Here is a 24,144-nt window from a genome sequence, read left to right on the forward strand (position 1 = left end):
CTGACAGGAACTACTAAGTATATGTTATGGTAAAGGCATAGCTAGTAATGTGTAAAGTAGAGTGGATAAGGATCCACTCACTCACTACAACAAGGAGCATGTGTGTTTTATATAGACATTCTTGCAGTGTTGCCTGCAACACTGCTCTTGCTCTATGAGGTCTCCTCCAACCCTGCTCCTCCTCCTCTTGTCTCTCCTACTGATCCTGTCTTCCTTACAATGTCCCTCTTCTTTTAGCACTGCTTCCCCTGCTCCCTGCAGATGAGGAGACCTCATGCTGCTTCATCATTGATAGGGGCCACTCCCACTTCATCCAAGTGGCAAAACGCACCCTCCTTCATCTTGCCCATCCTCTTGCACCAAGTTCATCACCATGTAGGGCCCCTACCTCATTGGTGGTGGCCCCCTCCTTGTCTATTGTTCTGCTATTGCTGGAAGAAACATCTTCGAACCAGTTTCCATGAGATCTGTCATACAAGCATGGTACTACTGATCCTGCCAAACTCTGTAACAAGACCTTTGCTTTTGCCAATCCTGACAAGTTATGTTGTAAAGTCCTCAATCCTACCAATCATGCTGAGCTCTGTCAGAACTCTCTCTTTCACCTGCTCCATGATGGCTGTGCATGGTCCCTTCATATGGATCCAGTTCTTCCTGCGCATTCCCCATTCCCATGACAAGGGTCTTCTGCGCAGGCCCTGTGACACTAGCCATGTGTGACTTGTCTCCGTTTTCTGATGTGCTGTCTCAGGCGCCATGCCAGCATTTGCTTTGGAACAGCTGAAGAGCTCAACATTCTCGCTCTTCTCCATCACCTTCTCTTCCTTTGCGCAACTCATCCACGAACCCTCAAAGACGTGCTTTCACCATCTACGCTTACTTTTGCACAAAATCTTTGGGCTTTGAATGCCGCTTCCTTTTCTTGGCTGGCTCTCTAGCTGGCATCACCGGCACGTGACAGGCGCAGCAGCAAAAGGAAAAGAGACAGCGACACTTGTTAAGCTCAGTTTACGCTTTTTTGGCTTGGTTCCGGTTTGCCGACCTTTTGTTCATACGCCCAAAGCGAGACAGCGGTGGTAATGGAACAACGAACCAACTCAGTCTTGTGTATTTTGTGCGCCTACCCTGTTGACGAGACTGAGGCATCCAGGGGCCATGCAGGGGCGGGGCTCAGGCTCCCAGCTCCTCCTCCTTGGGCATCGGATAGTCGATATGCCGATGCCCATCGCGACTGATGCGAGCCGATACGCCGCATAGGTCTCCTTACAAGGTGTTGATGTTCAGCAGTCTCCGAGGCGACGCCGCATCAATTTTAGTTGAAGATGCGTCGGCATTCCAAACGGGATTCATGAGCTCTAGCCGAGACACCGAGGAACCGAGATCGTGCATAAGCGATGCACACAATGAAGCACATATGGGTTGCCATAGCAACAGCTCAGGAGTATTGCAGAAGGCGACAACTCAGGAACAGCATAGGAGGTGGCTCATCTCACTCCAACATGCTCGGAGACAGTGATAAGGTATATATATGTTTGTACGGTCACATCCCATTATAGCAAATCCAAGCATTCTCAAGAAGTCATACGTCTGTGGTAAGAGAGCCTGATCGTGGCTCCGAAGACAGCGTATAATACCTTGTCATCTTCAATTATTTTCAACGAGGTAGACATTGGTAACACCAACAAGATTCATTTCCAGCAAGGCTACGATGGAGAGTGGTACGCTCTGTCCGACAGAGAACTTTCTGCGACTTCGACACGACCTCGTCCGATAGGTCCCTTGTTTCGCATTGTGTCGTCTGAAGAACCTGTGCTGCTGAACGTTCCTACAGATGGGCCAAAAGCGGAAGTCGCAGCATGGAAACGAGTTGCTCAACACTTTGCAAACGATCTGCTTCTATATAGAGCCATCAATTTGCAGATCATCACCGATGTAGACTTTGTCTCAAAGGGCGTCGGCGAAGGTCTGCAGCGAAGCAACATCGTCACCCTCGGTGAGCCTCAGACCAACAGCCACACCCGGTCAGTCTTTGACAGCTGGCCTTCAAAGAGCCCGATTCACTTCCCTGCACCATCAGCACAGGGCCATGGACGAAATTGGATGCCAAGACCCTCTTCGTCGGCGTTTGTGTTGCCGTGATTCTTGCGCTGTTGTCCTCCCTGCCTGGGCGAATGAACAGATTCCGAATCAATGTTGTTTGCACCGGCTTCCAAGGCACCTGGCTCTTGCTGCATCGTCTGCGTATAGGGATCCAAGGTCGAAGTGGACGAAGAAGGCATGGCAGGCATACCAGCAGCGCTGTTCATGCTTTTCGAAGCTGTTGAGCCCTGTGTCAAGCTGGTCATCTCTGAGAAGGCAGATGGTGAGACCGGTTCCATGTTTATCGATTGTTGACCTTCCGCGTTTCTTACCATCATGGAAAAAGGCGCTGGCACGTCAAGCAACAACAGGCCGGCATTGGTGGCAAGGCGTGCACCAGGGATCTGCAACGGTGGAAGGTTAGCAGGTCGTGGACCAAACAAGGTTTCCTCCATCGGCATGCTGTCCTGCCCTTCAGCGATGGTGCTTCTACGCCTGGAGGCTTGTATAACTCGTGCAGGCGATGATGTTCGCGAGCTAGGACAGCTTGCAACATGAACGAAGGCATTTGCTGCAGTTCCAGAGCCAACCGCAGCGGCAGTGGCAGCACGACGTTCGAGCAGGCTTGCGGATCTAGGCTCCTCGCCATCGTGTGCCTTACCTTGTTGGTGCAAATTTGATCTTGCAGTGTAGAACGAAGTGTGAAGATCCTGGCTCTAATTGCCTTGGGACCCCGATGGATGATTCGACATCTCGACAGGAACAGGAGTGTTGAACGGATTGGTCATCCTTCAATTGCGGACAGAGCCTGCGCGGTTCAAGGTATGACTGCAGGTGGACATGGCCGGGCTTGAAGTCTGGGCATGCACAGAAGGCGTTGCTGGTGATGTAGTGCCAAGATGGATCGTGCTCGATGTGAGGCCAGCATCTGGGTTAGAGGTAGTTTCTAATGGACCAGTCTCGCCTTGAATGGAAGCAGACGAAGGTGAAGGGAGAGCGTCGTATTTGCCAAAGTACGACGGCGAAGGACTGATACGGCCATTCTCATTGCTTTGCCGAGGCCTACCTCCCCGTAAAGAACGGCGGAAGGGGACAACAGGAGAGGTAGACCCATTGCGTGTAGCACCGCAACTCGACAAACCTGACGAGAACAAGGATAGTGTCCTAGCATGGCAAGACAACAACAACCTGGAAGCGCTCAAGAAGTCGTCTTGATCCATGAAGCTAGACGAGCTGGCACTGCTCCTATGACTCTCGCTTCACATATCTGCCAACCAGAGCGGGATCTCCGCCAAGGGTGTCCTTGGCATTGACATGCTGGAAGGCGGGTTGTACGAAGGGTTGAAACCTCTGCCCAAAGGCATGCAGCCATTCATTGAGTTTGGTCTACTGTTGTTGTTGGAAGCCAAAATGTTGGTGTTGGAGCTGCCGGAGCCGAGGATGTTGGAGCTAGATGTAGAACAGGATCACAATGCGTAAGAGGAGGATGAGCTGTTGGAGCTGGACAGCAAGGGTTAAGTCTGTGTGTGGGCCGAAGCACGGCATCAAGGCAAAGATCGTGTAGGGCGAGGAGGCGACATGGTTCTGCTGCTGGTGCGGGTCATGGATGTGGTGTAGTCAGCCGCAGAGGAACCCTGAGCTGGATCACGGCCGGCCAGGCTTGCTAGAGGCTGCTTCACATCGGAAAGGACACTGCGCTCTGAGAGCTGTGATGAGTTGGTACTGGGTGGCATATTCACGTTGGCGGCGTCATCCGCAAAGCCGTTGACAGTGCGGGACGAGGAAGAGCGAGAAGGGATGCTGCTGGGCTGGAGTGTGGAAGCAATGCTCCTGAGACCGTGGTGGCTCGGCGGTTGATTGGCTTCAAGGCGGAGTTCGAGGTTGGAACGAGTGCTGCGTGCGCGACGTTCCTGAGCATTGTTTCGAGCTGTTTGCATGACATTGCTGCTGCTGCTGGATGAGCTAGACTGCATCATTGCAAGACGATCGCTTTCCTGAGTTGGAGGTTCGAACTCTCGTAGGTCATAGCTGCGGTGGTGAGCGGAGTAAGCAGGCTGTTGCGCATTTTGCGTATCTACTTCGTCTGCTGTCGAGTCCTCAAGACAAGTGTGAGAGCGGAAAGGCGAAAGGGAGCAAGTTTGTTCTACTGATGCTTCCCTTGCCATCTGAGCTGGACGTTTGCGGGTTCGCCTTGTCTGGATAGAGGTAGCGGGATCAATGGTAGCATCACTCTCCTCGCCGCTACCTTCGCGAGAGGCGCCATTGGGCTTTGGAGTCCTTGGATGGGGCATGATGCTGTTGGGAGAGAGGAGGAGCAACTCAGTCGAGACTGGCCTCTGGTAATTGCTGGCTAGACTGACTGAGAGTTTAGGGGGAGAAAGTCTTCATGAGGTTGGCTGGTTGAAATTGATCGTACCAAGCGGTAGTGATATGGTGTGGAGCTCAGAGACCGTGAGTATGGAGGGGGTTGAGATGGAGAGAAGGCTAGCCTTTCGGAGAGCAAGCGAATGGACGGCCTAGTGAAAGACACTCTCTTGCTGAGAGGTATGGAGTGTAGCTTTATGCGGGTGCAGCCAGGAGCAAGATGAGACGGCGGCTCTACACAGACAGACAGAGAAGAAGCAGAGAACGGGCGAGCTGAACGAGCTTCTGGCGGCTCAGATGCCGCACAGTGGTGACAAGCTTCTCAGCACATGCATCCGCTCTGTAACTCCCTCTCTCCTCACCACCATCTATCCCGACCTCGATGGACACACTTGCACAGCCAATCTCACAAGGACAAATGTCGATATTCTCTAGCACAGTGGCCACGGTGCCCAACTACTCCTACTATGCCATCCCCGCAGCCTGGGTCCTGGCTTTCCTCCCGCACCCTTACGCGGCCGCTCTTTCCAAGGGACAGTTTAAGAACGCCCATCCTCGTCAGTTGCTCCACGACCTGATGGCCAAGAAGACCAAGACCGAGACCGACAAGAAGATCATTCGTGCCGAAAGTGCTCAGTTGAACGGCTTTGAGAACTTGGGCTGGTTCGCAGCTGCTGTTGTTGCTGCAAACGTCGCAAGGGTTCCAAACGGCCAGTTGAACCAGTTGACTGCTGGTTACCTCCTGAGCAGGGCTATCTTCAACTTGTAAGTTTTTCTCCCGATCTCGCTTTGAGCAAGTGTTGAGCGCGGATGCTCGGAAGCGGATAGAAGGTTACTGACATCATTCTTGTTGTGGTGGCTGCTGCATTGCGATTTGCAGGCTCTACATCTTTGTCACTGACGAGACGACAGCTGCTCTCCGCAGTGGTTCGTTCGTCGCTGGTATCGGTATCATTTTCACTCTTTTCATCAAGGCTGGTCTGCGCTCTGTCTAAGCGACTTGCTGACCCTTCTTCATGCTACATCTGAAGTAGAAATCGACGCTGGAATTCTCGGAGTTGGAGGGAAGCAAACCGTTCTCAAACCGTTCTTGACGAAGCCGAAAAAAAGCCTCGCTAGAATGCTCTTCAGTGCAAATGCCTGTGTTCGAGAACAAGTGTGACTGTGAAACTACATCCTTGCAACGGCCTCAGCAATAGCGTCGCCCAACTTCTTTGTCGTTCCCTTCCCCTTCATGTCCGGCGTCAGCACCTCCACGCCTCCCTGTCCCAGCACAGCATCGATGGCCCTTAACATCGCCTTTGCAGCCTCTTTCTCCCCTAAATGCGACAACATCATCTGACCAGCCCAAATCATTCCGACCGGGTTCGCAATCCCTTTACCCATAATATCAGGTGCTGACCCATGCACAGGTTCGAACAGACTTGGGAATTTTCCTTCCGGGTTAATGTTGCCTGATGGTGCGATACCAATCGTACCTGCCACTGCTGGTCCCAAATCCGACAAGATATCACCGTGCAAGTTCGATCCCACAACAACATCAAAGTGGCTAGGCTTTTGAACGAAGTGCGCCGACAGAATATCTATGTGGAACTGCTCCGTCTTGACCTCAGGATAGTCCTTTGCCATGAGTTTGAAGCGAGAATCCCAGTAAGGCATGGTGATCTTGATCCCATTACTCTTTGTTGCGCTTGTAAGCTTTTTCCTATTGGTTGTATTCGCCAGGTCAAAAGCGTATTTGAGGATTCTGTCCACTCCGATACGAGTCATGATAGTCTCCTGAACAACAGTCTCTCTCTCGGTGCCTTCGAAGATCTTTCCTCCCACCTCGGAGTATTCTCCCTCAGTGTTCTCTCGAACGATCCAGAAATCGATCTCTCCGGGATCAGCCAATGGGCTGGGAACGCCCTTGACCAGCCTGCACGGCCTCAAGTTGACGTACTGGTCAAAGTGTCGTCTCATCTGTAGGAGTGAGCCCCAGAGTGTGATGTGATCCGGGTGACGAGCGGGATCGCCAACAGCACCAAAGTAGATAGCATCGAAAGGTGTGAGAAGTTCAATCCAGTTATCCGGCATCATTTTGCCGTGAGCGTCAAAGTAGTCGCACGATGCAAAGTCGAAGGTAGTGATATCGAGGTGGAAGCCGAAGCGTTTAGAGGCGGCGGTGAGGGCGGAAAGGCCACATGGCATGACTTCCTGGCCGATACCGTCACCGGGAATCACGGCGATTTTGTAGGCTTTGCCAGACATCGTGATGGAGCTGTCAACCAGCTTGTGAGATGAAGGTGGTGACAAATGCATGTCCAGGTAGGAAGAAGCCGTGAGAAGGGCTGATGCCTGGCGAGCAGCTGGTGTGGGAGCCAAGGATGAACGGAACGTGGGGTTGAGAGAGCTTCCTGCGGGTTGCATCGTAAAAGCGGTCCGTCCATGCGGGCTTTGATCACCGAATACATTGCCGGTCATTTTCCAGACTCATGATGTTAAAGCGCAAATTAGCCACAAGATCCTGTCGAATTTTCGGACCCGAATCGGCGGAAGAATTCGAGATTTTTCGCAACTGCTTACATTCTGATACTTTCCACACTTCTCCTCACCATCACCGTCTACAGCAACGACAGCGAGCTGGTCTCCTCCCTATCAACAGCATTAGTCACTCAGACGCCTAAAAACTCACGGCATTACTCGAAGCTGTCCTACACCTCCCATACCCACCATCATGTCACAATTCGTCGGAAACGTAAGTACAACCTGCACAAGCAGCTCTACACACTGCATCGACGAGCTTCGTGCTGACGCCTTCATCCTCCATCTGCATCCACATCAACCATACTCGTAACGTCAACTACTGGCTCACCGAACATATTGTTTCATCCGACAGTCAACATTAGCGTTCGCAAGAACCTGGCACGCAGTCTCAGCAAAAGACCGTGTCCTTGGCCCCCTCGCTGTCAACATCGCAAAACTTCTCATGGGCAAGCACAAACCTATCTATGACCAATCGAAGGATCTCGGCGACTACGTGGTCGTCACAGACGCCAAGCAGGTTGTCGTTACTGGGCGCAAAGCAGACCAACGAGTCTACCGTCATCACACAATGTTCCCTGGTGGACTGAAAGAGATCAAGTACAAGGAGATGATGGAGAAGAAACCTGAAGAGATTATCAGAAAGGCAGTAAGCGGAATGTTGCCAAAGAACACGTTGAGGGATAGGAGGTTGGAGAGATTGAAGATTTTTGATGGTGAAGATCATCCTTATGCGCAGAATGTTATCAAGAGGTATGATGCACCGGCGGCGGGGACGAAGGTTGATGCTAGTCAGCCTGCGCCGAAGGCATGATGCACCAAAATCCTTGCATGATGAGGTTTTCTCCCCTTCTCCGTTCGACATAAAGAAGAGGCATACATTTCGTCAAGGTCAGATTGATCTTCTTTTTATAGACATTCTCGCATTCCCCCTTCCACTCCCTTGCCCAACTTGGGCTCATGTACTTGTACCGTTACACTCCGGTCATTCGACCATAAAAGCAAATCTGTTGCAATTGTCATATTTGTCTCAAAAGCGGGCGAGGCTGAGGTCGGATCTCGGAACGCCAAATCGTGTGAGCCCGCAGGAAAATTTAAGGCTGCGCCTCTGAAGTCCTACAGGCGAGAGAGCTGAGCGAGAATTCGGGCTGGACCATGATTCAGCATCGTCCTCACCCCGCTTCTTCTTACCTACAACAGCCTCGTAGCTGCTTTCGCTTCCTACCATCTTCACCACCACCGCCATTCCACTAGTCGAAGTGATAACAGCAGGAATGATAGCGTCAACATCGAAAACTATGCTCCGAACAATAGCTGCAAGGCCGGCAACGGCGAGGCTCGTACTCGCCACCGCGACAAGACCTCTCTCAACAACATCAACCAAGAAGTTCTCTCTCTTTGGGTTGTTCTCTCGCAAGCCTTCTGCACCAACCGCAGGAGCCGCTGGTTTGTCCTCACATACAAGCGATGTCGCTCCAACAACAACCTCCGCTTCCGATCCGGCAAGCCAAGCAAGCGAGGCGATAGCAAAAGCAACCGCAACCAATCCCACTAAGCAAAGCACAGCAGAAAAGGACAAAGCAGATGTAGACCAAGCAAAAATGAAAGGAAAGATGCTAGCCCGAGATCAAGAGTTGCTCGCAAAGCTGCTCGATCGGGAAGGCGGTTCAGCAGGAGTCTCCATTGTCAACGGAAGATATGAAGAGGGGTTGGGTCCAGAGACGAAGAAGAACATGTTCCGTCTCATCTAGTCCCCTTTACTGTTCAAAGCAAGTTTCGCCATCGCATGGCACTCATATACCCGCAAAGTGAAAGCGCTTTCGCATACGCATTCATACACGCACTCATATTCTGTACTTTTACCATCTTCGCATCGCTTGCACTGCGATCGTTGCATCATCATTCACTGTAAGTCGGCTGGCTCTCAGCTCTCAGACACACACAGGCATACTCTGTTGAATCATCGAACTGGGTATCATAATGAACAAGAAAGGAAGCCTCCTCAGTCTCTTCGCTGCTGAGTAGCACTACTAGGTACGACATCACCGTACAACGAAGCCTATGGTTGCAACGGCGGGCTACTGCTACTACTCACTTTCGCTGTCTGCGCCATCCCTGGTTTCTGCACCATTCCCATCCCCATCCCCATTTGCATTTGCTGCTGATGCATATAGACCTGAGCATGGAGATTGGTCATACTCATCGGATGCCTTGGATCCATGGCTGCTGGTTGGAGTGGTTGCAAGAATCCGGTTGGGCTTGCGGCTAGCATGTTCGGTAAGCTAGGGAGTTGTGAGAGATGCTGCATGCTTGTGGTGTGATGGAGGGGTTGTGGAGGTAGGAGTGATGTCTGACGTTGTGTGATCTGGGGAGAGACGGGGAAGATAGCCATGCTGGCTCGATGTGCGAGGGAGGCCATGGAGTATTGACGCTGGATTTCCATCTGTGCGGTAGGCATTGTGGGTGAAGGTTTCACTCTGGGACTGGCCATGGGTGTAACTGCAGCTTTAGCTTCCGGAGACACGATCACTGAAGTCCTTGACCTCCTTTGTCCCTCTTGCTGGATGTAAAGCGAAGTGGCTGAGCGAGAAGCAAGAGGATTATCTTGCAACTTTGCCAACGCTGTACTCTGTTGTGCTGCCCTCGAACTAGTCGGCGGATCCATCGTCAGGTTTGGCGAACTTGACGAACTCAAGCTGGCGCCTTGTTTGACAGTCGGCCTACTGTGTGCTAGCAATGGATTACCAGCACCATAGTTGGGCTCAGCAAGCAAAACACTCTGTCTAGTGAACCCTCTCCTATCTCTCGCCTCCTGTAAGATCTTCCTGTTTTTCTCCAATCTCTTTGCTTCGACTGCAGCTTTACACTCTTCGTACGCTCGCTCAGCATCGATGCGTCGAGCTTCTTCTTCGCGCGCTTTGCGCGCTTTGCGCTCTTCCTCTTCTCTCCCCCGCTCTTGGTCTTTCTGTCGAAGCATCGCAAGTTCGGATTCGAGTTTCTGAATGCGCTCTTTCTCGATGGCTCGCTGAGCGCGGAAGACCTGAAGCTGTGCTAGGGGTACTTCTTCGTCGCTGCTATCTCCGCTCTTTCCCTCTGTTGTGGACTTGGGCTCTTCGACGACCTCGTTCACCTCAGGGATCGACGCAGTGCTGCTGTTCCGATGCGTAGTAACAAACGCCGTTTGAGCTTGACCTTCGGAGGCAGCTCTCGCAGTTCGAGGCTGTGCAGTTAACCTCGGTGACAACAACTGCAGCTGTTGGGGACTGGGCGTCAGCCAAGGAGCCAACCTCTTCTGCTTCTGACTCGGCGAAGCCAACAGAGACTCCCTCGAGGTCCTCCCATTTCGAGCCGGCCCTTCCCAAACCCCACCTTCACTGACCGAAACCGTCGACGCACGCTTAGACTGCATATCCCTCGGCCTGAACTTCCTCGTGATCACCTCGGGGTACCTCATCCTCCTCTCCTCTTCCATCGTCGGCAATCCTGCCAACACTCGAATTCTGGGCGAGTACCCCACAGCCGGAACACCACCAATTCTCCCCCTAGCAGTCATTCCCACCCTCGCACCCTCAATCAGCACCTCTCCAACCTCCACCCCTTCCACCGGAAACAACACCATTGCCCTTTCCTCAAATGACCTCCTCTCAGCCCAACTCACAATCCCATTCTTCTCTCCACTCCCCCTCCTACCTCCAACAGCACCAGCTACCACACCAGAAGGAGCACCAATAGTCGGCTTAGCCAAAGCCTCAGGACTAACCATCTGTCTTTGCTTCAACGCTTTCCCTACCATCTCAACCGATATACTCGTACTGCCGTATCTGCGTTGGAACCAGCTAATCTCGACCTCTTGTTCGATAGGCAACTTGTCCCTTCGCAATTTCCGCATCAATTCCGTCCGCGCGAGTGCTACGTGAAGATTGCGGGAGAAGTTGTGTGTGCTGGAATGCTGACGAAGCTTGTCTGCCGAGTTGATTGATCGTGGAAATCGGAGGTCCTTGGTCTCATAGAGGGTTTCACCAGAGTAGATGGCGGGGATGAGAGAGCGGTGGGAGGGATCGGAAGCGAGGGTGGAAGCGAGATGCTGGTGGACTTTGAGAAGGGTGCAGTTGTAGAGAGCCTTCTTGGCTGCTGAGTCTAGGCCTGTTGGTCGTGGGGTATTCGACTCGGCCTCGTTGGTGGGAGAGCGGGTTCGAGGGGACCTGACGAAGGAGGAAGGGAACTTTACCGCTGATTCCTTGACTGCTTCCGCTTGCTGGTTTTGTGATGCTGAAGCCGACCTAGGGAGGCTGGTCGCGGTGATATCCCCGTCATCCTCATCTCCATCAGTTCCATACTCGTCCTCGCTTTCACTTTCCGTTGCACCGAAGAGACCTTTCCTATACTTTTTGTGCATTGTCACGTAGGAAGGCTTCTCCTTCTCGACCGCAAAGTCTTTCGCCGCCTCTTGGGTCAAAATGACCCTTCCATCCGCTGCACGTTTCGGTGGGACTCTGGGAGAAGGAGTCGCAAAACTACTGGCACTACGACTTGACGTTGCACCAGCGATCTGACCCAACGAACTCGACCGTGTAGGCAAAGGCGCTGCGCGCCCACCACGGAAAGAGGGCGAGGAAAGCAATCCATCTTCACCACCCTCCCCGAAGTTCAGCACCGCACGGAGAAAGTCGGAATCGCCCTCCTCTTCAATCACTGCTGGAATATCTCTCCTTGCTCCTACCGCCCCACTGGCGAACGCAGACGGAGACGCACTATGACCCACCGAAGGAATCGAAACAAAACTCGGCGAGGCATGCGAGAAGCTGCTCCCTCCCGCATCACGACTGATACTATTCCTCCCATACTCACCTTCACTATCTGAAAGAAAGCCTTCCTGTCTCGCCTTCGGATTGACACCGGTCATCGCCACCTCCTTCACATCCAGCACGCTGATATCGGAAGGCAATCCTGCAAAGTTGGAAAAGAAATCCTTCTGGCCGTTCGGCAACCAAACAGGCTGCACCTGCTGCTGGGGCGGAGTAGTAGGAGTCAATGGCGGAGACTGAGTAGTACTGCTACTACTTGCCGATTGCGATCTTGAAGCCAACAACGGCGCTGCTTTCAAGTTCGAAGTCGAGCGGTTAAACAGCTTTCGACCGAGACCGCGAAGGGTGCCCACGTCGGAGTTGGAGGAAGAGGATTTTGCTGTCATCCTAGAGCCATGTGATGCAGCTGATTGTTTCTTGGTCCGACGAGGAGCTGTGCCGTACTTGGAGTACTCGACATCGCTCGATCCGTCCAGAGGAAGGGAGGAGGAGTGGGGGGAGCTAAAGTAGCTCTGCTGCTTTGGAGGCTGAGTGTGATGGCCGCGAGAGGAACCGCTTTGACGATGAGAAGAAGAGGAGGCATCGAAAGCCTCGTCATGGCTTGAGGAAGTGAAGGATGCCATGCTTCTATTCTTGCGAGTGGAGGTGGATGAGCCGATACCGCTGCCGGTCGTGCGTGCTTGGGCTGGTCTTTGAGGTTGAAGCAACATCATGGCCTTCGGACGAACGTGTGTTCTCAAGCTAGGGTTAAGAGAGTGGTGCGAGGTGGTCTTAAGTACCGGAGACGCCGAAGGTGGCTGCGTTGGAGTGGCGCTGCCAGGAGAAGAACACCGAAAAGTTTGCTCGACTGAATGAAGCTTTTCTTCGTCTCACTGCATAGATTCGTTGTTGTTCCGCTGCGTTTGATGAAGTGGGCGAGTCGATGAGAGCGTGGCTTCATATGACGCCAGACCTGAGGATACAGTAGGTGAGGAAATCTGAGAGTTGCCGAAGAGACGCCCTGCTTTCTATGAAGTTGAAGCCGAGCTATACTTGACCTGATCGTTCCTTGTTCTCCGATAACGGCCGAAGATGAGCTGGTGGGAGTCGTCAAGTTAGTTGGGTATCGAATCGATGACGGTGGAAGCGTGGCTAAGTCTAGGGACGTAACAGCTCCAAAATGATGTTATGGAGAAAGAAGGATGGTGTCTCAAAAGCAACCGAAGACAGGCCCAGAACAGAAGCAAGTAAGAGCAGCGAGCAAGGAGGACCAAGCCGTTGGAAGCCCATCTAACAAGAAAGAAGCGAGCGAAGCTAGTCTATTCAGGAATGCAAGAATGTGCAAGGGCAGAGGCTCGGGCTCCTAAGCTGACAAAAAGTGGGCTCAGCATATGTCAAGGGTGCAGGTGTATTGAAAGCAAGAAATCGAGCCTTCCTTGAGCCTGGATCAACCAACGATGATGACACCTGACATGATCACTACCCTCTCTCAAAAGATGGTTCCGCACTTAGGCGCAAGCACGGGAAGCAAAAGTGGGACAGGGAGTATTCGTTGCTTCCTTCCCTTTCCTTTCCTTTTCTTGCCTTGACAGGCAAGCTGGGCTGAAGGAACTGGTCGGGGCGGCAGATTGGATCCCTGCCCTATCCCGCCAATCGTTATGGATGGAAATCGCTTCCACTCACGAATGCAGGACAAAGTAAGGTCATCTCCGTCTCTTCTCTTTCTCTCATTGTCATAGAGAATGCAAAACTGAAGCGGTGGATAGAATGGCCTCGATGTCTCTCTCTTTCAACTTCAAGAGAGAACACATTGGACGTGTCTTTGCGACTTGAAGCGAAGGGGTGAAGAGGAGGAGAGGGGCTAAAGTGCCCTCCTGGAGGAATTGTCCAAGTTATGCGAGTCGACAACTGATCTTCAAGGTGCTGGCGAGCAGCGGATGTGAAACAAATTTAGTGATTTGTACCGTTTCCACAGGGTCTCCTACGGTAGCGAAATAAATCTTAAAAAATAAAGAAATGAAAAAGAAGGCATGTGGATTGAAGCCGATATGGCCCACTCCTTGTGCTCTCTATCTCCTCTCTTTCTTCGACGTCGCTTGGTTCCGATTGCGAGATAGTCAGCATGAAAACTCTTCCGACGTGTACGATGCGGACACACAAACACACAAGAAGATCGTACGAGCTTCTCCGAACCCACATGTGTGTCGTCTTTCGGTCTCCGTCAATAAGCTATAGTATCTCCGACCTGATCCCACGCCCCGCCATGACCTCTTGTAGAATGTTCTCGCGGACCAGGCAAACATCGCGTAAGCCTTTGTTCTCGCTTCCACGGCTCCGTGCACCTCTCCAGACATCTTTTAGGTTGCTGTGCGTTGAAAGAGCGGGTGAAAGGGCACGGGGCAGAGCGAGTCGCCGGTAAGTCGTTCTTTCGAAAGCGTCAAATAGTTCTGGCGAAGTGTGTGAAGCAACTAGGCTGCAGCTTTCCGCCCAAAATGACAAGGGCCCGACGCAGGTGGACATGCAACCGATATGCTGCAGCAATGCAACCTTGCAGCAATCCATTGTGAAGCGTCAAATTGTGGGGGAGAGAAAAAAAAAAAAAAAAAAAAAAAAAAAAAAAAAAAAAAAAAGGAGGGTCTGATGGGCGCTGATCTTCAATTTTGGTTGCCTTCTGATTTTCGGAATTTCGTTTGCTTGTCACACAAGAGGAAGCAAGGAGTTGAAGATGGCAAGTGAAATGCGACAGATCGGAGCTACTTGCAAGCTCAACTGCACAGTCGTATAACTTCTTGAACACTTGAATTGTATGCTACTGTGTGCATGAACATATGTATATATATATCTGATGGTCACTTCCAATCCCACATTTATCCATGATGAGTCATCACTCTTGGTCACCCCTGAGTTGTTATCCAATGTGTGTCATCATGGCAATGCATGTGCATCCCACATGAATTTCCGACTGTGTGCAGCCTTTCCCATTAGACATTCATTTAGGTCTTGCTTACGCTCCGCAGACCCCGTTATCCCGTTGTGGTGCCGACGCATCTTCAACTCAAGGTGAGGTCCATTCCTCGATGACCAGTTCATCGGGGTATGCAGCAAGAGATCTTACACATCCCATTCAGCCGATTACTTCAAGCTTACACCATCACCCTCTGTCGGTATCCAGCGCTTCATATGCCAAGAAGGAGAGATAGTCAGCTAGCCAGCCAGTCACGTCGGTCAAGCTTGGAGCTTGCCTGTTTGCTAATTCAGCGATCAAGCTTGGACTTTGTTTCGACCCGACGACGAGACTGCTGATGGTTCAAATAAGTGTTTCACGAAAACGACACGTTCGACCCCAAGCACGTTTGTGGGGTGTAAGGCCAGCGAAACTGACTGTGTCTCAGGCAGCCGTCAGTCTCTCGAAGCCGTTTTTTTTGTCGAGCCGCCTTTGCTGTAAATCCACGTTTTGAGTTCTTTGCCCCTCCCAGTAACGCCTCGTTGGCCCCTTTGTCCCACAACATATGCACATAGTCGTCAACAAATACACCCCCAAAAGATTCGGATCCTCACATCGGCCCCATGTTCACAAAGAGGCAAAGTTGTTTAAAGCAAAAAGAATTACCATCACAGGTTTTTTTATTTATTTATTTTTTATTTTTATTTTTATAAATATCAGGCCGAAGAAGGCCTATTATATTGCAACCACATCGAAACAAACAGCATACAAAGAAACACAAGGAGGGGGGGAAATAAAAATGCCTCTAGGCCAGGATTGAACTTCTTGTCAGTGGTTGCGCACCTGGAACCCGAAATTTATTGTAAAGGCTGGCTAGAATCAACCTTGGCGAAATCCACCATAGAAGCCCTTTAGGTTCTTTCTCACACAAAAAGATTGTAGCTATGGTTTATAATGGATTCCAACTAACTGCTGTGGACACTCCATCCAGAGGTAGCATGGCACAATCAGTGTCTTAAGGTACTTCTTGAGGTTCACCAAGTATGGTGTGACAGTGTCAGTCTTGACACAAGTGTCCAGAGTGTTGACAGCTGCACAATTGAGTTGATTGAACAAGAACTGGACCACAGTAGACTGCCTCCAGTATGAGATTGAGAGAGCTGGACCACAGAGACTGCCTCCAGTATCAATCAGTTCTGGACCACAGTAGATTACAATTAATCTCGGCGAGATCTTTTGTTTTGTAAAAGCCTTCTATTATTATTCTTGCTGGAATCTGCCATAGAAGCCTTCTATGACTGTTCTCACTTGAATAGATTGTAACTAAAGGTTGTCACGGATTTTGACTGACTGCTGGGGACACTCCATCCAGAGGTAGCTTGGCATGATCAATGTCTGATAGTTAACTGAGATGACACCAAGATCTGGTGTGAATGTGTTTGGTTTGACATGAGTGTCCAGTGTGTCAATGAGCTGAATGATCTCCAGACCACAGTGGACAACTGCCTTTGGTTCTAATGATCGAGAGAGCCAGACCACAGTATGAACTGCCTTCAGTGTCACTTGATATCTGGACCACAGATAGTACTGCCTTTGGATGGCATCAAGAAGCAATGATACAACACATGTGCTATGATAGAAGCAATGCTCTGCAATTGCTACTGTTGACAAAACTACTAAGTATACTTGTGTGAAAGTTATAGCTAGTAAGGTAAAGTGTAGAGTGGATGAGGATCCACTCAAATACTATGACAAGAAAGCATGGTTATATAGATGTCCTCACAATGTCGCCTGCGACACTGCTTCTACTCTAGGAGGTCTCCTGTAGAAACCGCTAACACAATGTCGCAGACAACAGCATTATAACATCTATATAACCATGCTTCTCACCATAGTAGTCGAGTGGATCCCCATCCACTCTACACCTTATATCACTAGTTATAGCTTCACAGAAAGTATAGTTAGTATTCCATCAACAGTTGCAATTGCAGAGCATTGCTCCTAACATAGTGCATGTGTTGTATCACCACTCATTGACATCATCCAAAGGTGGTTCATTCTGCAGTCTGGATATTGATCAACACTGAAGGTGGTTCATACTGCAGTCTGGCTCTCTTGATCATAGAACCAAAGGCAGTCATCCACTGTGGTCAGGGGATCATCAAGCACTCAATCAACACACTGGACACTTGTGTTGGTGTCAACAACATTATCCACACCAGACCTTGGTGTTACCTCAAAGTATCTATCAACTAGCAATTGTGCTGAGCTACCTCTTAGCAGAGTGTCCCCAGTGGTCAGTCGAAATCTGCAATAGATATCAGACAACATATTCAAGTGAGAAAAGTCATAGAAGGCTTCTACAACAGATTTCAGCGAGAATAAATATAAAGACCTTTTACCACAGATCTCGATAGGATCAGTAGTAGTTATCTTTCTACTACAGATATCGGGTTACAGGCACACAACCTCTGACACTAATGACCCTGACAAACTCTGTATTAAGGCTTTGCTTCTGCCGATCCTGGCAAGTTCTGTCATAGAGCCCTTGATCCTACTGATCTCGCTGAGCTCTGTCAGAACTTTCCTTTGGCCCAATCCATGATTGTTGCACATGGTTCCTTCATATGAAACCAGTCCCTCCTGCGCATACCTCCGGCCCCATGACAGGTGGTAGAGGCGAGAGGGTCAGCATGGTGTGGGTTGGCAGACATGAGTAGTGTGAGCGGCTGCGCACCTGAAACCAGGTTTGGTGTCTCCAGTTGAGTTTGGTGAGATCAACCGAGTAAGCTCTGTTTGGTATGTTTTGGTGAAAGTGACTGTTGTCACAGAAGCTGCGCAGGAAGATCCGAAATGAGGTATGAGGAGCTTTTTGTGCACAAAATTGTGAAACCAACCAGATCATGGGTTTCCAGTTGAATTCACCTGACAATAACCATGTCACATCTGTCTGGTTGATTTTGCTGAAATCAATCAGAATATGACTATCCAGTTGATTTCACCAAACACACTGCAAGAAGCTTCCATTGGTACAGAACAAGCTGATGGACTACAAGGAAACAACAGGAGGCTTGGTAGGGAAGACCTCCATGGTCAAGGGGGAGGCCAAGACAGTGGGAAAGGTTTCACATGTGAGGAGAAGGTCCAAGCTCAGCCAAGAAGAGGACCAAGCTCAAGAGCAAGTGGCAGGTTACCACACAAGGGGGACATGCTCTTGATCACATAAGAACCAGTCACAAGGTAGACTGCATGGACAGGAGTGGGACAATATGGATGGTCACATGGTCAGGGAGAGCCATCAGATAGGGACCAAGGGAATGGCCATAGATTGGGAGGGGAGGGGGAAGAGCTGAAAGGACCAACATTGGTACCATGAGGAGGATGGGCAGTGTCAAGAAGATTAACACACAAGGAGAGGAGGAGTAGGAGGAGGATGGGGACACTCCTCCAAGAGGAGCAGGAGCGGTGCCATGGATGACACCCTCTGGACACATAAATACTACCACTTCACCATAGCATACAAGTGGATCCTCATCCACTCTACTCTTTACTTACTCTTACTTAGCTACATATCATTGCAATAGCAAGTAGCTTTTGCAATGACATCTCGAACATGTGTGTTGTATCACTGTCAGATGTCAAAACTGTAGGCAGTGTTCCTCTCAACACCTGTGGTCCAGTTTCATCACTGTAGGCAGTGTTGCTCAACACCTGTGGTCCAGTCAGTTATTGTAGGTGGTGTCTAACACCTGTGGTCCAGTAACTCCCATCCTCTGTAGGTGATAGGCATATCGCAGTCCAGGCAACATCAAAGAGCATTAAGCAACAGTACTACAAACACTTGTGCTGTATAGGAGAGTGTAACACTCTCACCCCAGGAAGTAACAGACATGCTGTGCAACCTCTGAATGGAGTGTTCAAGGCAGTCAGCCAAAACCTACCAGAACAAAGCTGTCTGGTTACTTTCAGTCAAAACATACTGAGTAGATCTTACTCAATTGATCTCACTGAAATCAATCAGAAACACCCAATCTGGTTTCAGGCGCACAACCACTTACAACTGTCAGGGGTCTCGTGCCTGAAACCTGATATCTGTAGTAGAAATGCATTTATTACAGATCCTGTCGAGATATGTGGTAAAATGCTGTGTATTATTATTCTTGTCAAGATCTGTCATAGAAGGCCTCTATGACCATTCTCACTTGAATACATGATAGGATGATTGCTATTGTAGGTTTCAACTAACTGCTGTGGACACTCTGTCCAGAGGTAGCTCAGCACAATCAATAATGATAGATGTATTGTGATGACACCAAGGTCTGGTGTGAATGATGTTGTTGGTGCTGAAATGAGTGTCCAGTGTGTAAACTGAGTGCTTGAGGTGATCCCTGGACTGCAGTGGACAACTGCCTTCAGTTTCTAATGATCGAGAGAGCCAGACCGCAGTATGAACCACCTTCAGTGTCAATTGATATCTGGACTGCAGAGAGTACTGCCTTCAGATGGCATCAAGAAGTGGTGATACAACACATGCACTATGATAGAAGCAATGCTCTGCAATTGCTACTGTTGACGAAACTACTAAGTATACTTGTGTGAAAGTTATAGCTAGTTGTCATGGGACTGGATGCGCAGTGTCAGAGGTTGCGCACCCAAAACCTGATATCTGTAATGGAAAAGTGTCTATTACGAATCCTGTCGAGATATGTGACAATGCTTGATGTATTACTGTTCTTGTCGAGATATGTAGTAGAAGTGTCTCTATCACTTTTCTCGCCTGAAGATGTAGTAGTGGTTTGTCAGCAGTCACGCGCCTGAAACCTGAGATCAATAGTAGTATCGATACTATTACCGATTCTGTCGAGTTATGCGACAACACTAGTGGTATTACAATTCTTGGTGAAATATGCAATAGAGCTGTCTCTATCACTTTTCTCGCTCGAATCTGTAGTTGTAGTAATGCTATTGCAGATTTCAACTAACCACTGTGGACACTCCATCCAGAGGTAGCTCAGCACAATCAATATCAATACTTCGGTGGTGAACTTGATGATGACACCAAAGGTCTGGTGTGAGTGTGGGTACTGGTGGCATCAACACAAGTGTCCAGTGCATCAACTATCACTTGAGGTGATCCCCAGACTGCAGTGGATGACTGCCTTCGGTTCTATCTAATCCAGACCACTGGTTTACTAAGAACCACCTTCAGATGTCAGTGAGCAGTGATACAACACACACACTACGATGAGGAGCAATCTATTGATTGCTACTGTGCTGACTGTAACTAATGTATACTTATGCTTAAAGTGATAACTAGTTAATATGGTGTGTAGAGTGGATGAGGATCCACTTGTCCACCAATGATGAGGAGGCATGCTTTTATACATCTTATGCAGCGTCGTGTCATGGGCCTAGATGCTCAAGAAGCAGGAGGGTCACTGGTTCATATGGAAGGAGCACAGGTATCGAAGATCTAGTCGATACCAGTAGAGAGCATGGTCGTAGTGCAGTCTCCATGGAGACCATGGACTCCTATGGACTCACATGCAAAGGAGGACCGAGCCATATGTGAGGAGGGCCAGGCACAGCCACGAGGAGGACCAAGCTCAAGGAGCAGGCACAGCCACAAAGAGGACCAAGCTCAGATGGTTACCACTCAGGGGCTCGAGAGACAAGAGTCAAAGGAACTGTCACCAGTCAAAGGAGAAGGAGCAGTGTATAGGGCACTGGCAAGCAGGTCCTGAGGAGGAGGAGCAGTGTCGAAGGAGTTGACACCGGGTCATGAGGAGGAGGAGCAGTGTCGAAGGAGTCGACACCACTCAGGAGGCACAAGAGTGCCAAGCAAGCAGGATAGCAAGGAAGAGGAGCAGTGTCGACAAGAGGCACAGGGGTACCAAGCAAGCAGGAGAGGCCCCCTGAACAGTACTCGATGAAGAAGGTACTCTCTGGAGAGAGAGCAGGAGCAGCATTGCTGGCGATGCTGTGAAGAGGTATATAACCATGCTTTCTCATCACCAAAGGTCGAGTGGATCCTTATCCACTCTACTCACCATACAACTAGTCAATACTTTAGAAACACAAGTACTCATTAGTTACAGTCAGCATAGCAGCAATCTATCAAGGTTGCTCCTCATCATAGTGTGTGTGTTGTATCACCACTACCTGATGTCTGTAGGCGCCCCATAGCAGGTTAGCAGTCCGGATATAGATAGAACCGAAGGCAGTAGTCCACTGCGGTCCGGGGATCACTTCAAGTGTCAAAGTCAACACACTGGACACTTGTGTTGATGCCACCAACCTTATCACCAACACCATCGACCTCATTATCATCAACACTCACCAACCTTATCACCAATGACATCAACCTCATCATCATCAACACTCACACCAGACCTTGGTGTCATCATAACCGAAGCATTGATATTGATCATGCCGAGCTACCCCTGAACAGAGTGTCCACAGAGGTCAGCCAAAACCTACGATAGTATATACAACGAACGCCACCTGCTGTCACTGCGCAACACTGCTCCTCCTCCTTGCTATCCTGCTTGTTTGGCACCCCTGTGCCTCCTGAGTGGTGTCGACTCCTTTGACACTGCTCCTCCTCCTCATGACCCGGTGTCAACTCCTTCGACACTGCTCCTCCTCCTCAGGACCTGGTGTCGACTCCTTTGACTCTTGTCTCTCAAGCCCCTGAGTGGTAACCATCTGCATGCTCCTTGAGCTTGGTCCTCTTTGTGGCTGTGCCTGGCCCTCCTTGCATATGGGCCTGGTCCTCCTTTGCATGTGAATCTGTAGGAGTCCATGGTCTCCATGGAGACTGCACTATGACCATGCCCTCTACTGGTATCGACTAGATCTCCGATACCTGTGCTCCTTCCATATGAACCAGTGACCCTCCTGCTTCTTGAGCATTCAGGCCCATGACAAGCTGTAACAATGAGTGATGCTATATAACCATTCTCGCAGTGTCGCCTGTGACTCTGCCTTTGCTTTGGCATGCCTCTCCAACACTGCCCCTCCTCCTTGTCATTCCCATCCCCTCTGTCCATCCTGTGCTGCTGCTCGCCAGCACTGTGTCTCTTGCTACTTGTGGATGGACAGTCCTCACATTGTTTCATCATCGACAGGGGCCATTTCCACCTCATCTGAGCAGCAGTTTGCACCCCCTTTCATTCCTCCCATCTACCCACTTGGGGTTCATTTCCAAGCAGGTCCCCTGCTTCATTGATGGCAGACCCAGATGTCTTTGCCACTCATCCATGGTATTGATGTCTGTCTTGTGGTGAGATTTGTGAGATTGGTGCCTCCCATGCGGGATCTGTCATGCAATCACAATACTACAGATTCCAGCAGGTTTTGCCATAACTTCCCATTCATACTGAATTGGTCAGGATCTGTCATAGAGCTGTTTCTACTACAGATCTCGGTGAACTCTGCTGTAAGCTCCTGCTTAGCCTGATCCTGTGATTCCTGTGCTCTTCTTCATATGAATTTGGGTCTTCTTGCTTCCTGCGCATCCGGCCCCATGACACTGCGGTCCGGCTCTCTCGATCAGGATTCATAGTAACATCCTGCTTGTGCCAATTTGGATGAGATCTGTCATAGAACCACTTCTACTACAGATCTTGATGAACTCTGCTGTAACCCTTATTTTCCCCAATCCTATGATTCCTGTGCTCCTCTTCATATGACATCTGTTCTTCCTGCTTCTGCGCATCCGGCCCTATGACAGTGACCAGACGGCTGAGTTCTGGTAGGTTTTGGCTGACTGCCTTGAACACTCCATTCAGAGGCTATGTGGCATGTCCATAACACTTTGATTGGGATTGATATAAGATACCACTCCCTGATACAGCACAAGTGTTTGTAGTGCTGCTGCTTGATGTTCTTTGTAGCTGTCTGGGCTGCAATAAGGCTATTGCCTACAGATGATAGGAGGTACTGGACTGCTGGTGTTAGACACCACCTTCAGTGATTGACTGGACCACAGATGTTGAGCAACACCACCTACAGTGATTGACTGGACTGCAAGTGTTAGGTAACACTGCCTACAGTGGACATCTGATGGTGATGCAACACACACAATCAAGAGGTCATTGCAAAGCCCTGCTATTGCAATGATGCTATTGTAACTGAGTAAAGAGTAAGTAAGTATAGAGTAGAGTGGATGAGGATCCACTTGTATGCTATGATGAAATAAGAGTATTTATGTGTTTATTTGGTGTCGCCCTGCGACACCCCTCCTGCTCCTCCTGAAGAGGGTTATCGACTTCTTCTGTCACTACTCCTCTTTTCCTTGAGCTGTGTGCCGATTCCTTCAATGTTGTGTCATAGGACCAGATGTGCAGGAGGCAGGAAGGACCGAAGCCATATGAGAAGGAGTGCAGGAATCGCAGGATTGGGCAAAACGAGAGTTTACAGCAGAGTTCAGTGAGATCTGTAGTAGAGGGGCTCTATGACAGATCTTGCTCACATTGGTACAAGCGGGATACTACAGTGAAGTCCACTGGAATCTGTAGTATTGTGATCATATAACAGTTCTTGCAGGAACTGGCGAGAGGATGCCAATCTCATGGATCTCACAACAAGTCAGATGTTGAAGGCATTGGGGTTGCCACCCTGATGAAGCAGGGGGGCAACTCGATGATGAACTCATGAGCAGGCAGATGGGAAAGATGAAGGAGGGTGCAAGTCGCCGCTCAGATGAAGTGGGAGTGGCCCCTGTTGACTATGAAGCAGCATGCTGACTGTCCATCTGCAGGAAGACAAGGAAAGTGGCGCCGATGAGCAGCATCATAGGGCAGCCGGGACTGAGGCAAGAGGAGGAGGACTCCCAGAGCAGAAACAATGTCGCTGGTGACATTGCAGGACTGACTATATAGCTATGCTCCTCATCATAGGAGTTGAGTGAATCCCCATCCACTCTACACCTTATATCACTAGTTATAGCTTCACAGAAAGTATAGTTAGTATTCTGTCAACAGTTGCGATTGCAGGGCATTGCATCTAACATAGCACATGTGTTGTATCACCACTCATTGACATCATCTGAAGGTGGTATCAACTGCAGTCCAGATATCGATCAACACTGAAGGTGGTTCATACTGCAGTCTGGCACTCTTGATCATTAGAACTGAAGGCAGTTGTCCACTGCGGTCTGGGGATCACTCAGTTACTCAGTCAACATACTGGACACCTGTGTTGGCATCAACAACATCATCAGCACCAGACCTTGGTGTCATCACATAGCATCTATTGGTTAATTGATCATGCTGAGCTACTTCTGAGTGGAGTGTCCCCAGTGGTCAGTTGAAATCCACAATAGATATCAGTTACAACAGATTGGAGCAAGAAAAGTCATAGACAGCTTTTACAACAGATTTGAGCAAGAATAAATATAAAGGCCTTTTACCACAGATGTCAATAGGAGTGGTAGTAGCTATCTTT

At 49.9% G+C, this 24,144-nt stretch overlaps 7 protein-coding genes across 7 annotated transcripts; 3 read left to right on the forward strand and 4 right to left on the reverse strand.

Moving 5' to 3' along the window:
• Positions 1-2,057: 2,057 nt before the first annotated feature.
• UHO2_01296 (uncharacterized protein) lies at positions 2,058-4,370 on the reverse strand (the record flags this gene model as incomplete). The annotated part of the gene is made up of 5 exons (XM_041553763.1): positions 2,058-2,795; positions 2,883-3,243; positions 3,343-3,528; positions 3,658-4,046; positions 4,158-4,370. 5 exons carry the CDS (start codon positions 4,368-4,370, stop codon positions 2,058-2,060), a joined length of 1,887 nt encoding a protein of 628 aa, XP_041409697.1.
• Positions 4,371-4,861: 491 nt separating this feature from the next.
• Positions 4,862-5,438, forward strand: UHO2_01297 (uncharacterized protein; the record flags this gene model as incomplete). The annotated part of the gene is made up of 2 exons (XM_041553764.1): positions 4,862-5,208; positions 5,324-5,438. The coding sequence occupies 2 exons, from the start codon at positions 4,862-4,864 to the stop codon at positions 5,436-5,438; spliced, it is 462 nt and encodes a 153-aa protein (XP_041409698.1).
• A 175-nt stretch (positions 5,439-5,613) lies between these two features.
• Positions 5,614-6,852, reverse strand: UHO2_01298 (putative Tartrate dehydrogenase; the record flags this gene model as incomplete). Its single annotated transcript, XM_041553765.1, has 1 exon — positions 5,614-6,852. The coding sequence occupies one exon, from the start codon at positions 6,850-6,852 to the stop codon at positions 5,614-5,616; it is 1,239 nt and encodes a 412-aa protein (XP_041409699.1).
• A 307-nt stretch (positions 6,853-7,159) lies between these two features.
• On the forward strand, positions 7,160-7,780 carry UHO2_01299 (putative MRPL23 - mitochondrial ribosomal protein, large subunit; the record flags this gene model as incomplete). Its single annotated transcript, XM_041553766.1, has 2 exons — positions 7,160-7,180; positions 7,322-7,780. 2 exons carry the CDS (start codon positions 7,160-7,162, stop codon positions 7,778-7,780), a joined length of 480 nt encoding a protein of 159 aa, XP_041409700.1.
• Positions 7,781-8,240: 460 nt separating this feature from the next.
• UHO2_01300 (uncharacterized protein) lies at positions 8,241-8,717 on the forward strand (the record flags this gene model as incomplete). The annotated part of the gene is made up of 1 exon (XM_041553767.1): positions 8,241-8,717. One exon carries the CDS (start codon positions 8,241-8,243, stop codon positions 8,715-8,717), a length of 477 nt encoding a protein of 158 aa, XP_041409701.1.
• A 308-nt stretch (positions 8,718-9,025) lies between these two features.
• On the reverse strand, positions 9,026-12,481 carry UHO2_01301 (uncharacterized protein; the record flags this gene model as incomplete). The annotated part of the gene is made up of 1 exon (XM_041553768.1): positions 9,026-12,481. The coding sequence occupies one exon, from the start codon at positions 12,479-12,481 to the stop codon at positions 9,026-9,028; it is 3,456 nt and encodes a 1,151-aa protein (XP_041409702.1).
• A 1,498-nt stretch (positions 12,482-13,979) lies between these two features.
• Positions 13,980-14,312, reverse strand: UHO2_01302 (uncharacterized protein; the record flags this gene model as incomplete). The annotated part of the gene is made up of 1 exon (XM_041553769.1): positions 13,980-14,312. The coding sequence occupies one exon, from the start codon at positions 14,310-14,312 to the stop codon at positions 13,980-13,982; it is 333 nt and encodes a 110-aa protein (XP_041409703.1).
• Between the last annotated feature and the right edge of the window lie 9,832 nt (positions 14,313-24,144).

The sequence above is a fragment of the Ustilago hordei genome (assembly GCF_900519145.1).
Source record: "Ustilago hordei strain Uho2 genome assembly, contig: UHO2_contig_02, whole genome shotgun sequence".
Taxonomy (NCBI): Eukaryota; Fungi; Basidiomycota; class Ustilaginomycetes; order Ustilaginales; family Ustilaginaceae; genus Ustilago; species Ustilago hordei.